The 12,589-nt window shown below is 44.6% G+C and overlaps 1 protein-coding gene across 1 annotated transcript in view; it reads left to right on the forward strand.

The window, feature by feature from the left end:
- The first annotated feature begins 1,925 nt into the window (after positions 1 to 1,925).
- The window catches only part of NUP85 (nucleoporin 85), a 118,900-nt gene continuing 108,236 nt past the window's right edge, over positions 1,926 to 12,589 (forward strand). Inside the window, exons 1-3 of the mRNA XM_077459336.1 lie at positions 1,926 to 2,052; positions 5,099 to 5,192; positions 8,789 to 8,954. Coding sequence (XP_077315462.1) covers positions 2,020 to 2,052; positions 5,099 to 5,192; positions 8,789 to 8,954 — 293 coding nt within the window. The 5' untranslated portion in view covers positions 1,926 to 2,019. The remainder of the gene's footprint in view (positions 2,053 to 5,098; positions 5,193 to 8,788; positions 8,955 to 12,589) is intronic.

A 12,589-nucleotide genomic window follows, 5' to 3' on the forward strand; every position in this document is an offset into this window, starting at 1 on the left:
CGAAAAAAAAGGGCTAACTTGCGTTTGAAAGACCTCTGCGCAAATACCGCGTCACATAAAATATTGCAACAACCGCTATTTTATTCCCTAGGGTCTCTGCTAAAAAAATATATATAATTTTTGGGGCTTCTGAGTGATTTTCAAGCAGAAAATACTGGATTTTTACTTGTAAGCAACAAGTGTCAGAAAAGATTTAGTCTTTAAATGGTTAAACTGAGAACTTCTACGCACAGAGTTCAGCCCATTGAAGAAGAAACATTGTATCATTTTGTTATTTTCTTGGCAGCCTGCCCAGAGAGGATGAAAGTCCTTCACTGATGTCTTCAGGCAACTTACATTGACTTCTATCACAGAAGTCTTCTGCAAGTCATAATAAGCATAATGAGCAATGTTTTTGCCTTTAAGAACGTTCGTACACCTTAACGACAATTCGTATTTCGGACGAAACGGAACGGAATTTCGGACACGAAGTACGAATTAATTTTATTACGAATCGAAACAGAACGAAACAAATTTATTGACGGCGCCCATGTCTAGGGAATAGCGGTTTGTTGCAATTATGGTCCATATTGATGTGAAAGTACAAAAAGTTATTTTTAGGTACCGGCGCTCAATGAAAATTTATATATACACCTCTACCTTTTAAATCTATTGGTGGGCTGCAATCACATGTGTCCCCTCACCTAAATGAGGAAAAAAATCCTAGAACTGTGTTTGTGAACTGTGCCCCCTAATTATTTTTGTGGAACCCTTAAACTCCTATAACCTATAGTGCATGTGATATACTATTTTTACCAATTAATGCAGTGACTCACAACTCATTTTATGCGTGTGTGATCCTGTGGATCAAGGACCACTCCTAGTACCCTACAGGACACCGAACCAAACAAAATATATAATGAAATGAAAAAAAGGAAAATGTGTAAACAACACTTATGTCCCAATAGTCCTTAAATGTAATGGTTCTTGTTCATATACCAAGTCCCCACACTGTGGTACATGTGGATACAGAGTCCTGTCTTCAAGTTATCATCAAAAACAAAAACAAAAATCCTTCAATGTTCATATGCCTTATTTTCCACCGGACAGAACTATTCGTGCCACCACCACCACCTTATAAAATGGCCACTCACCAGACCTCACGTTACTAAGCGCCTTCGGTTCATTCGATGGATAACCACTCCTTAATTCACTGTCCCATCAACAATTCCTCAATTATAGTGTATTCATAAAAAATATCAATATATGGAAACCAACATAGCGTAAAACTGTTTCAAACTTTAATAACAAAATCCAAAATACATATTGCACTCACATGTTTTTGTGTCATTTAGCTGACACTAACCTTATCCAGCCATGTGTAAACGGTGAAAACTGGGCAAGCCAATGATGTTCAACAGGTCGTTCTCCTCTCCCTTTTCTACGCCAACCTGTATTCACACCTCAAATCGTAACCACAGCCTCCACGCGTTTCGCAGCACCCTCTGCGTCCTCAGGAAGCTTCCTGACCATGCATGCCACTAAGGGGCCCCATCAGGGTTGCCAGCCTCAATAAAACCAGAGACAGTATGTAAAAATGTGTTTTTTTTTCCTGTGTGTGTGTATATTGTGTGTCTGTGTGTGTGTAATGTGTGGCCTCATAATCTCATATTGCCCAGGGGCCATGAGTTGTCAGTCCACCCCTGGTGTTGCGTATATTAGTAGTATATATACAGATCCAATGCTCCACATTTTATGTACAGCCCGCACATGGCTCCCCGTGGCTCACAGTAGAAGCCCGCACTCTGAAAGCTGCCCCTGGCTGCCTGTCATATTAAAAGTATTATTCTGTACTCCACAGTGACTGGAATATAAATCGGAATATGGGTTTTATAGTGTGTTCTATGACTCCGAGCTCAGCCCTTACTCACTCCTGTTGTAGCGTTCTATGCCTTGGTATCAGGCAGTGGCGAGGGCAGACCTGGGGCCCTTCGTGAGGACCGTGAGCTGTAGCGGGAATCAGGAAGACGGCGGAGAACCATGGAGGAGCTGGACGTGGAGCCGGCTGAGATAGTGAGTGTGTCCGTGTCCTGTGGGATGTACTGTGCATGGAGGGGACCGGGGAGGCGGCAGGCTTCGCTTCTACATTGTGTGCGCGAACTGCTGACTGATTGAGCCGCTGCCATGCACACATCTATTCACCACAAGCCCAGCATTGATCCCTTCTACATGGCAACACTGCTAATGAGTGGGCTGCATTGGACACATTCCTAGATCGAGCAGAAGGGGGCGCACCCCCAAAAAGGTTACCAAAATATGGCAACACACATGGGGGGTTCTTATTTCATTACATGACAGGTCCAACTATGGGGGGGGGGGGAACCAGTAAAGCGTGCAGATGTAGAAGCCGAGCAGTGACACCATTCATAGACGAGAGTCATGGAGCACCTCCAGGGTCTGATCCATTAGGGCCAGATTCCTGCTGCCCTTGTGATCAGTGCTGTGTGTGTATGTATATGTATGTATGTATGTATATATATATATATATATATATATATATATATATATATATATATATATATATATATATATAGCAAAGTTCAGCTGGTGCTCATCTTGCCACCTGCCTGCCTCTACAGTCCATGGCAAACTTGACAAAAAGTCCCCCCCCCCCCCCCATTACTTCTCACTTGGATTCATCCCGCCAGTGCTGCCTCAGGTACGTTCGCATCAACCCATATAGCTGTCCTCCAGCTCCCACCACAGTGGGTAACTGTACACAGAGATGGTGAAGGTGGCATCTGTACACACAATCGTCAGGATTGTTGACTTAACCATTCCAAGTCTGTTCATTCTGGCTATACTGAGTGTACCCATCCTCCTCTGTGCTGTAAATACTGAGGGTACCCATCCTCCTGCATTGTATATACTGAGGGTACCCATCCTCCTGGATTGTATATACTGGGGGTACCCATCCTCCTGGATTGTATATACTGAGGGTAGTACCCATCCTCCTCTGTGCTGTATATACTGAGGGTAGTACCCATCCTCCTCTGTGCTGTATATACTGAGGGTAGTACCCATCCTCCTCTGTGCTGTATATACTGAGTGTGCCCATCCTCCTGTGCTGCGTATATACTGAGTGTGCCCATCCTCCTGTGCTGCGTATATACTGAGTGTGCCCATCCTCCTGTGCTGCGTATATACTGAGTGTGCCCATCCTCCTGTGCTGCGTATATACTGAGTGTGCCCATCCTCCTGTGCTGCGTATATACTGAGTGTGCCCATCCTCCTGTGCTGCGTATATACTGAGTGTGCCCATCCTCCTGTGCTGCGTATATACTGAGTGTGCCCATCCTCCTGTGCTGCGTATATACTGAGTGTGCCCATCCTCCTGTGCTGCGTATATACTGAGTGTGCCCATCCTCCTGTGCTGCGTTTATACTGAGTGTGCCCATCCTCCTGTGCTGCGTATATACTGAGTGTGCCCATCCTCCTGTGCTGCGTATATACTGAGTGTGCCCATCCTCCTGTGCTGCGTATATACTGAGTGTGCCCATCCTCCTGTGCTGCGTATATACTGAGTGTGCCCATCCTCCTGTGCTGCGTATATACTGAGTGTGCCCATCCTCCTGTGCTGCGTATATACTGAGTGTGCCCATCCTCCTGTGCTGCGTATATACTGAGTGTGCCCATCCTCCCGTGCTGCGTATATACTGAGTGTGCCCATCCTCCCGTGCTGCGTATATACTGAGTGTGCCCATCCTCCCGTGCTGCGTATATACTGAGTGTGCCCATCCTCCCGTGCTGCGTATATACTGAGTGTGCCCATCCTCCCGTGCTGCGTATATACTGAGTGTGCCCATCCTCCCGTGCTGCGTATATACTGAGTGTGCCCATCCTCCCGTGCTGCGTATATACTGAGTGTGCCCATCCTCCCGTGCTGCGTATATACTGAGTGTGCCCATCCTCCCGTGCTGCGTATATACTGAGTGTGCCCATCCTCCCGTGCTGCGTATATACTGAGTGTGCCCATCCTCCCGTGCTGCGTATATACTGAGTGTGCCCATCCTCCCGTGCTGCGTATATACTGAGTGTGCCCATCCTCCCGTGCTGCGTATATACTGAGTGTGCCCATCCTCCCGTGCTGCGTATATACTGAGTGTGCCCATCCTCCCGTGCTGCGTATATACTGAGTGTGCCCATCCTCCCGTGCTGTGTATATACTGAGTGTGCCCATCCTCCCGTGCTGTGTATATACTGAGTGTGCCCATCCTCCTCTGTGCTGTGTATATACTGAGTGTGCCTGTCCTGTGCTGTACAGTATATACAGACTATACCTGTGTGCTGTATATACTGTGTATAGCACCCCTCCACACTTGCCTTAATTGCCTTTATCGATGTGCAAGGTGTCATTTGTTGACCTGTACACAGCCTATAATGGTGTAAATCTTCACATTCCAGTGTCAGATGTTTTTGTGTTAATGACAGCGCTAGAATTAATGATTGACAGCGTCAACATGTGTGCATAATTTTAGCACAGTCCATGAAAAAGCTGTCGTTGTCAAATATAAACAATACATACAATTATGCTAATTTATAACGCATGAAGTATAACTTTTAATTGTATTTTGGCTAGAGTAAAGGAGGGTTATAACCCCTGTCAGTTTTTTTTTTTGCCACCTGCTTCCCATTGGGGAGATTTCCCTTCACTTCCTGTCCCATAGCCAAAACAGGAAGTGAGAGGAAATCCCCCCAAGTAGAAGTTATATTGACACGTCACCGGCATCACTAAAACTAGTTTCTCCGTTGGAAAACTTCCCTGTTCTTGTTCTGATGTCAACCCCTAAAATTTGGGATTTTTTATTTTTTCCTTTCAATGATAATGGTAAACAGGACAAATGGAGAGGGTGAATATCCCTAACGGGGGGGGGTACAGACAGCAGTAAAAACTGACAGGGTTTCTAAAACTAAGGAAAAAAATTGCCTTTAGTGACACTTTAATCTCTTAGAAAACATACGTCAACATGACATTCAGTTATAAAATGAATGTTTTAAAAAGACCCCATAGTGTTTTAGTTCTTGTAGTAATCTCTTGTTACGATTTGTCTCATTGCAGAGCTTACCTGGATTAGGACAGCAAAACAGAAGCACTGGATTCAGCTGGGGACCAGGAGAATTGCTTCTATATGAAACTGATTACGAGATTAAAGGTGCACACAGCATTTTTGTTTTAAAAAGTAACATATGCGGGGTTGATTTACTAAAACTGGAGACTGCAAAATCTGGCACAGCTCTAAATAGAAACCAGTCAGCCTTCAGGTTTTAGGCTGGGTTCACACTGCTGCGGGGGGAGATCCGGATGTGATTCGCACCGCAAATCACATCCGATCTCCGTAGCGATGCGAGTACAGCCATACAGATAGTATGGCTGAATTCGCATCGCTCCCGCAGCAAACTCGCACGGGACCCTTTTTTTGGTCCGCAACAGAATCGGATCGCATGGGGGTTCACACCATGCGATCCGATTCCTGTGCGAGTCGGCAGATCGCACTGCGATATGCGGACGGATCTGGGGGTGTCATTAACATATCATTGACACTCCCAGCCGTCCGCATAGGGAAGTGTGAACTGCCGGCGGGAGTAATGCGATGCGGGAAAACGCCGCGGATTCGCGGCGTTCCCGCATCGCAGCGGTGTGAACCCGGCCTTATTGTCAAAGCTTAATTGAACAAGCTGAAGTTACAAGCTCATTGGTGAACATGCACAGCTGCACCAAATTTTGCACTCTCCAAGTTTAGTAAATAAACCTAATAAACCTAATAAAGTCAATAAGCATGTAAATGTAATCAATACATTATTGAGGGGAACCAGTGACATGACTAACTTTATAGTCATGTATTTTTTAGCTGCAAGTTATTAGTATATGTAGTAGAATGTGTAAAATATATTAGCAAATAGAGACTTTAATAATTGTAAACTGGACGTACTGTAAATGTATCATTAAAACTGATCTTCAGCTTTACTGTTCCTTTAAATAGTTTGGTGGGCCCAGCTTTCTTGCCCTTCCTGCCATACAGGTTTTCTGTTAGAAAGCTGGAGGACATGCCAGTGGACTACAACAGCGCCCTCACAGTCCATTAAGAATTACAAGTCCCCTGCCATCGTGGGTTTTCTTATTCATATGTCGGTAGCGGCATGTCACCGAGACACAGCTTGTCACTGTCAGGGGCGAACAGCCATTGGGCATTGCGGTTTACCATGTAATCACAGATGGTACTGCCCCATTGCACACGGCGCATACTTGCCATCATGTCAGAACACCGCTCGTCACTGACACTGGTAAATAGCCATTGGCCAGCGGATTTTACCATGAGATCTGCTGTTATCCATTCACAGCCGATCACAAATGTGAACCGGTAACTAGCTGTTACTGGCTCTTCCCTCCTCTCACACACAGTTTCTAGAGTGAGGAGAGAAGAGCCAGGAGTAGTGAGTTACCAATCTGTGTAGTGTCAGTGTCTGCACATTGTCCTCTATCACCAAACTGTCACCCCATAAAGTGCACCAGTCACATCAGAGACTGCCATCAGTGACTGTCCGCAGTGCGCCCATCAGTGACCGTGGCCAGTCACCCATCAGTGAACGTCACCTGCCACCCATCACACTTCCCATCAGTGACCGCCACCTGTCGCACAGCCAACAGCATGTCCAAAAAAGTAAATAGCACTGAGAAGGCTTTCCATATCCTCTCCACAACTGATGAGAGCAGAGGTGAGTTCTCCTCAGATTCCAATTCTGATTCTGAATAAAATTCAGGATTTGAACCGATTGATAGCAGAAGATCAGCAAATTATTTGGAGGAAGAATGGGTCCCTCCTAAAAGGGCACGGCGCTCTGAAAACCAGGCAGCTGCTGGCAACCAGGATCCAAGTTCCAGTACAAGTGCTGCCGCCAGCTTTGGGCCCTGAGAACAAATGGCAAAGTACCAGAGCTGCCACCAGCGATAGGCCCTGGGAACAAATGCCCAGTACCAGCTGTGCCACATCACACCCAAGTACCAGCACAGAACCTGCAAATACCCCAACTACCAGCACTGGAACATCGTGTCCCTATAGAGCCAGGGCCGCTGCATGCCTCCCAGCTGGTCTTGCCAACCCAACATGGCTCCCTTCCAATTCGGGATCAGCAAGAATTCCCCCATTTCACTGCACAACCAGGTGTGCAGGCCAATGCCCAAATATTCACAGAAATTGATTGCTTTTATCTGTTTTTCCCTGACAGTTTGCTGCAATTCATTGTGGACCAGACCAATCTATATGCCCAGCAGCATATTGCCAACAACCCCCAATCATCATATGCTTGTCCTTTTGAGTGGAGAGATTTGACTTTGGAGGAGCTCAAATTGTTTATGGGCCTCACCATAAACATGGAGCTTACAAAAAAAAAAAATTGGACATGCTTACTACCACATGCCCATTTATTCTGCCGTAATGCCCAGGTCCCGATACGAAATGATTATGAGCTTTCTTCCTTTCAGCACCAATACCCAGTGCCCCCCCCCCCGAAAATCATCATCAAAAATTGATAAATTATATAAAAATTTTCCCACTCATAAATTTTATTTTACCAACGATTTGCAGAACTCTATGTCCCCGATCAGCATATATGTGTGGATGAATACCTGGTACCCTTTTCAGGCCAGCTAGGAATAAAACTATATATTACTAGCAAAGGAAACAGAGTCGGTTTTATAAAATTTGCAAGAGAGTTACAGGATATCTGTATGCGTTCCGCATATACAAATGATTTCCAGCTCCAGCCCTCTGAGTACCTGGCCTACATGGACACAACTGGAAAAATTATATAGGACCTGGCATACCCACTGCCGAACAAAGGTTATCACTTATACCTGGATAACTATTATACCACCTTGCCTCTTTTCAAACATCTATACTTTGCAAAAACCCTAGCCTGCGGAACCTCCTTAAAAAACAGGAAGGGCTTCCCACAATCCCTAGATATTAAAAACTACGAAATGGGGAAAGAGCAACATTGAGATGCAACAAAGTGCTGGCCTTGAGGTGGAAGCATAACAGGAATGTGCACATGTGTCATCATGGATGGTGGACATCTACAGTTGAGGTTCAAAGAAGATGAGGTCCCATTAAAAAGCCAACGTGTCCAAGATTACAATCTACATGGGAGAGGGGGGTGGATTTCAACGACCAAATGCTTCAGCCCTATTTGTCAATAAGGAGGTCCCCGTTTCTGGTACAAGATCCCACATATATCGGAAGAAATTTTGCAACAATCCGTCTTTTGCTGTGTGTCTATTGAGCAGCTGTCACACATACAGCTTAAGCTGGCCATACACTGATTGAAATCCATCGGATTCAACATGGACTGGCTGAATTTCAGCGTGTAGCTGGCCCCGCTCGACAGACATTGTTAGACTTCTGTTGAAGGGACATTCTGGAAATGTTTTCTCGATCAGTAGCTGTAGGGATCAGTGTATTCTGACAGCAGCGGTTCAGTTGTCAGAATACAATGTCCAGTGGGGGCAGGGAAATCCTCCATCCATCTCATTTATGTACGTGGAGGAATCTAATCGTGTTTGTTTTTTTGTTTTTTTTGTTAGTGTTTTTTTTCAGCCAGCTTTCTAAAAAAAAAAAAAAAACAGAGTGTGGCTAGCTTTTGGAATGCATTGGAAACATAATAAAACAATGTCTTGACTCGTAGTTTTAAACATTATTAAAAAGTACCTTTCAATTATTTATTTTATGTTTTTACTGTTTTTACTCTGCAGATGAAAAACCCCCTAAGCAGAGCAAGTGTCCATTCATGTATATTGTTAGTAACGATGAAGATCTCTATTCTCATGTCCTGCGTAAACTGTTTAATGAGTCTCACAGCATATTTGTGAACCTGCAGAAGAGTGAAGAAGAGTCATCCAGCAGGACACGTAAAGCAGAGTATGTAACAACTATTTGGCATGCATACAAAGGTTGTATGTATGGGCAAGTGTACACCTTTCTATTCAGCACTCTGACAATATTAAAGTGTTCATTCATATTTACAGAAAGGGTAAATCCCCGCCTCTTCCTCCCCAGTCTGTGCTGTACTTGCCTCCGGTGATACTGAGCTGTCAGTGCCCACACAGCTGGTGCAGTGGATTTGAAATTCCCACTCTTCTCCCTCTACTATTCACTTTCTCGCTCTATTCACTGTGCAGGCACTGACCAATCGGATTCACTCTGGTCCATCCCGGAAGCACTGCACAGACTGGGACAGGGAGAAGAGCAGGGATTTAAAATCCCTGGACTGCTGCATGGGCAAAGACAGTTCAGAATCGCTGGAGGTAAGTACATTGGGGACTGGGAGGGGCTGTATGGTGCTCCCTTTTTTCATTAGTTTACCTTTTCAGAAAAAACAACACTCTAAATTAGGGATGCACCGAAATTTCGGCCGCCGAAACATATCGGCCGAAAATGGAAATTGCCGAAAGGAAAATCTTGCCTAAAATAGGGACGGGGCCTGCGAGGGGTTCTGCCCCCTGGTGCCGCCCATTGCACAGGTGTTTTCCTGGCTCGTCCCCAGTCCTCTGTCCTCCCTCCTCTGTCCTCTCTCCTCCTTTCCTCCCGCCCGATAGAGCAGTGATCTCCGTGTGTCATGGAGCTGTGCATTGAATTGCCTGGGCGGCTGCAGTAACAATGTCCCGCCTCCTGTGACAGACGGTACACTGATCCAATGGCGGGACATTGAATCAGCGTGACGTGATTACAGAAGGCGGGACATTGTTACTGCAGCCGCCCAGGCAATTCAATGCACAGCTCCGTGACACACGGAGATCACCGCTCTGATCCGGGCATGGGTAAGGCTGCATTTAGACACTGGCAAGCTGCATGAAGGGGAAAGAGTATGCCCAGGGCAAGCATTGCAGAGTTTTGTCCGCAGCTAAATCACAGTGCTGCTGCATCCAAAAGTGATTTGTTTGTCTCTGAAACTATCTACCTCTGGCCACTTATGTGAATGTAGCCATGCTATATAAACCAGGTCACAGGACAAAGGCTGTACTCCCTTTATTGGCAATATAAAAAAAAAAAATAATAATAATCTTGATTTTGACCCAGCTAGGTTTTTATCGCCATGTGATAGAATGGGGAAGGGTTAACTTATTGCTAGTAGAGGTAACGATATGAGCATTCCCAATAGAAGTCTGTTGGAACGGAACCAAGTAGCTTGGGGCCAGTTCACACAAGATGCAGTTCCGTGTGCTTTTTTTACCGCACCGGAAACTGACTGCATGGTGTGAACTAAAGCCATTGGAATACATGGAAAACACTGTGCATGTATTTTTTATTAGGCAGGCTGCATCTGAGGGGAACTGGTGAGGCTGCTTTGATCTCCTGTACCATGCCTGCAGTCTCTGACCATCTCCTGTACCATGCCCGCAGTCTCTGACCATCTCCTGTACCATGCCCGCAGTCTCTGACCATCTCCTGTACCATGCCCGCAGTCTCTGACCATCTCCTGTACCATGCCCGCAGTCTCTGACCATCTCCTGTACCATGCCCGCAGTCTCTGACCATCTCCTGTACCATGCCCGCAGTCTCTGACCATCTGCTGTATGAGAATATTTTTTAAAAACAGTCATTTTCGGTATCGGTGCTGTTTCGGTATCAGTTTTTGGCCTAGTGTATTTTTCATTTTCGGTATCGGTTTCGGCACCAAAAAACCCATTCGGTGCACCCCTACTCTAAATCAATGTTTTCCAACTTTAAGCATTCTATTTTCAATGGGCCATATTTTGCATGTTCTATTTATACTGCTCTCACTCGTACAGTGTCCATTAGAGACGTTGCATTGCTACCTGCTTCTCCTCAGTCAGTAGTCCCTTCTCTGGAAAGAGAGGCTCATGCTCCTCATTTCTTGAATGGAATGAAGACGCCATCGCTGAATGAACCAATGTGCCCCAGGATTGTTGGCAGACAGCATATTGTTTATAAAGGAAAAATCTACGCTAACTGGTGATAATTGATTAACGAGGTACAAATGACCTCAAATAAACACAATGTGCAACAATGTACAAAGGTTATGTGAAATTTTTTTTTTTTGGAGTAAATAAACCCCACCTGAAAAAACACTCAAAGCTGATAAAACATTGCCAGGTGCTGCAACAAAAAAAACCTGAATATAGGGTTACGTGAAAAAGAGCTTCAATTGCACGACCTAGGTGAGGTTTAGTGAGATAATATAAATAAATCATCAAATATTATCAGTAAATATAAGTGATAAATGGTGTCGTTCATCCCTCTAAGGGGGGGGGGGGGTATATTTAAATTACCCAAAGACTGAATCCATAAACAAACGGTGTTAGGTGAATAAATTAAACAAATGTGCACAGTGTGTGAACACACAATTATATGGATCAGTGGTGGCTATGGTTATAAGTCCATATGTTCTGCAGGGTCAAAGCAAAAAACTTCATAATTCCTTCCCAAATGGTGGAAAATAAGCAAACTAACTTGAACGGCTTTCTTCTAATACAGCCTCCACATGTAATCCCGCAAGCGATATATGAAAATGACCAAATGGCCGCTTACCAGATCCAAGGATCAAATGGGCGTATATCAGAATAAAACCTCCACACCAAGCGATATCCCACTCTCTTCCACAGCAAGGACGATCTGCTCTCCAATCAAAGGTGATCACTCTCCTGCTTCATGCTCAGCTGTTTTCCGTCCACACTACTCGCCTGGCTTCACTGGCTGAGTGCGCCAAAAAACGTCCTCTGTCCACCATATAGGGCAAAAAAAACGTATATAGTGCAATAGGTTTAACATATCAAAGCTTCTTCATTAAAAAGCCCACTCTGATATATTCTGATATATGCCCATTTGATCTTTGGATCTGGTAAGCTGCCATTTGGTCATTTTTCATATATCGCTTACATGTGGAGGCTGTATTAGAAGAAATAGAACAAAGAAAAACTGTTGCCGTTCAGGTATAGTTTGCTTATTTTCCACCATTTGGGAAGGAATTCTTTGAAGTTTTTTGCTTTGACCCTGCAGAACATATGGACTTATAACCATAGTCACCACTGATAAATATAATTGTGTGTTCATACGCTGTGGACATTTGTTTAATTTATTCACCTAACACTGTTTGTTTTATTTATGGATTCAGTCTTTGGGTAATTGAAAATTATTTTTTGTCCCATAGGGGATGAACACTATTTGTCACTTATATTATTTACTGATTTGTTGACAATATTTGACTTATTCATTTATATTATCTCACTAAACCTCACCTAGGTCGTGCAATTGAAGCTCTTTTTCACTGGCAGACAGCATAAGCTGAGATTTTGTTGCAGGTCCTCTCTATAGGTGATTAAAGCACACCTGGAAGCCTTCATTGGACTTGATCTCCTTGAGCTAGGTCCTTCTATTGTGGCTCATATACAGCCTCCTCAGGAGGTTTGTTCAGATTCCTGACAGGCTGGTTGTACACAAGTCGTTCATTAGATTGACTTATGTACAGCCAGTTGGCCCATACGTTTAGTGAAATTCAGCCGGACCCTGATGAACTCCGCATTTTGATCCACGTA

This window comes from Lithobates pipiens, unplaced genomic scaffold (genome assembly GCF_037356315.1).
Source record: "Lithobates pipiens isolate NorthernLeopardFrog02 unplaced genomic scaffold, aLitPip1_a1.2 Scaffold_28, whole genome shotgun sequence".
Lineage (NCBI taxonomy): Eukaryota > Metazoa > Chordata > Amphibia > Anura > Ranidae > Lithobates > Lithobates pipiens.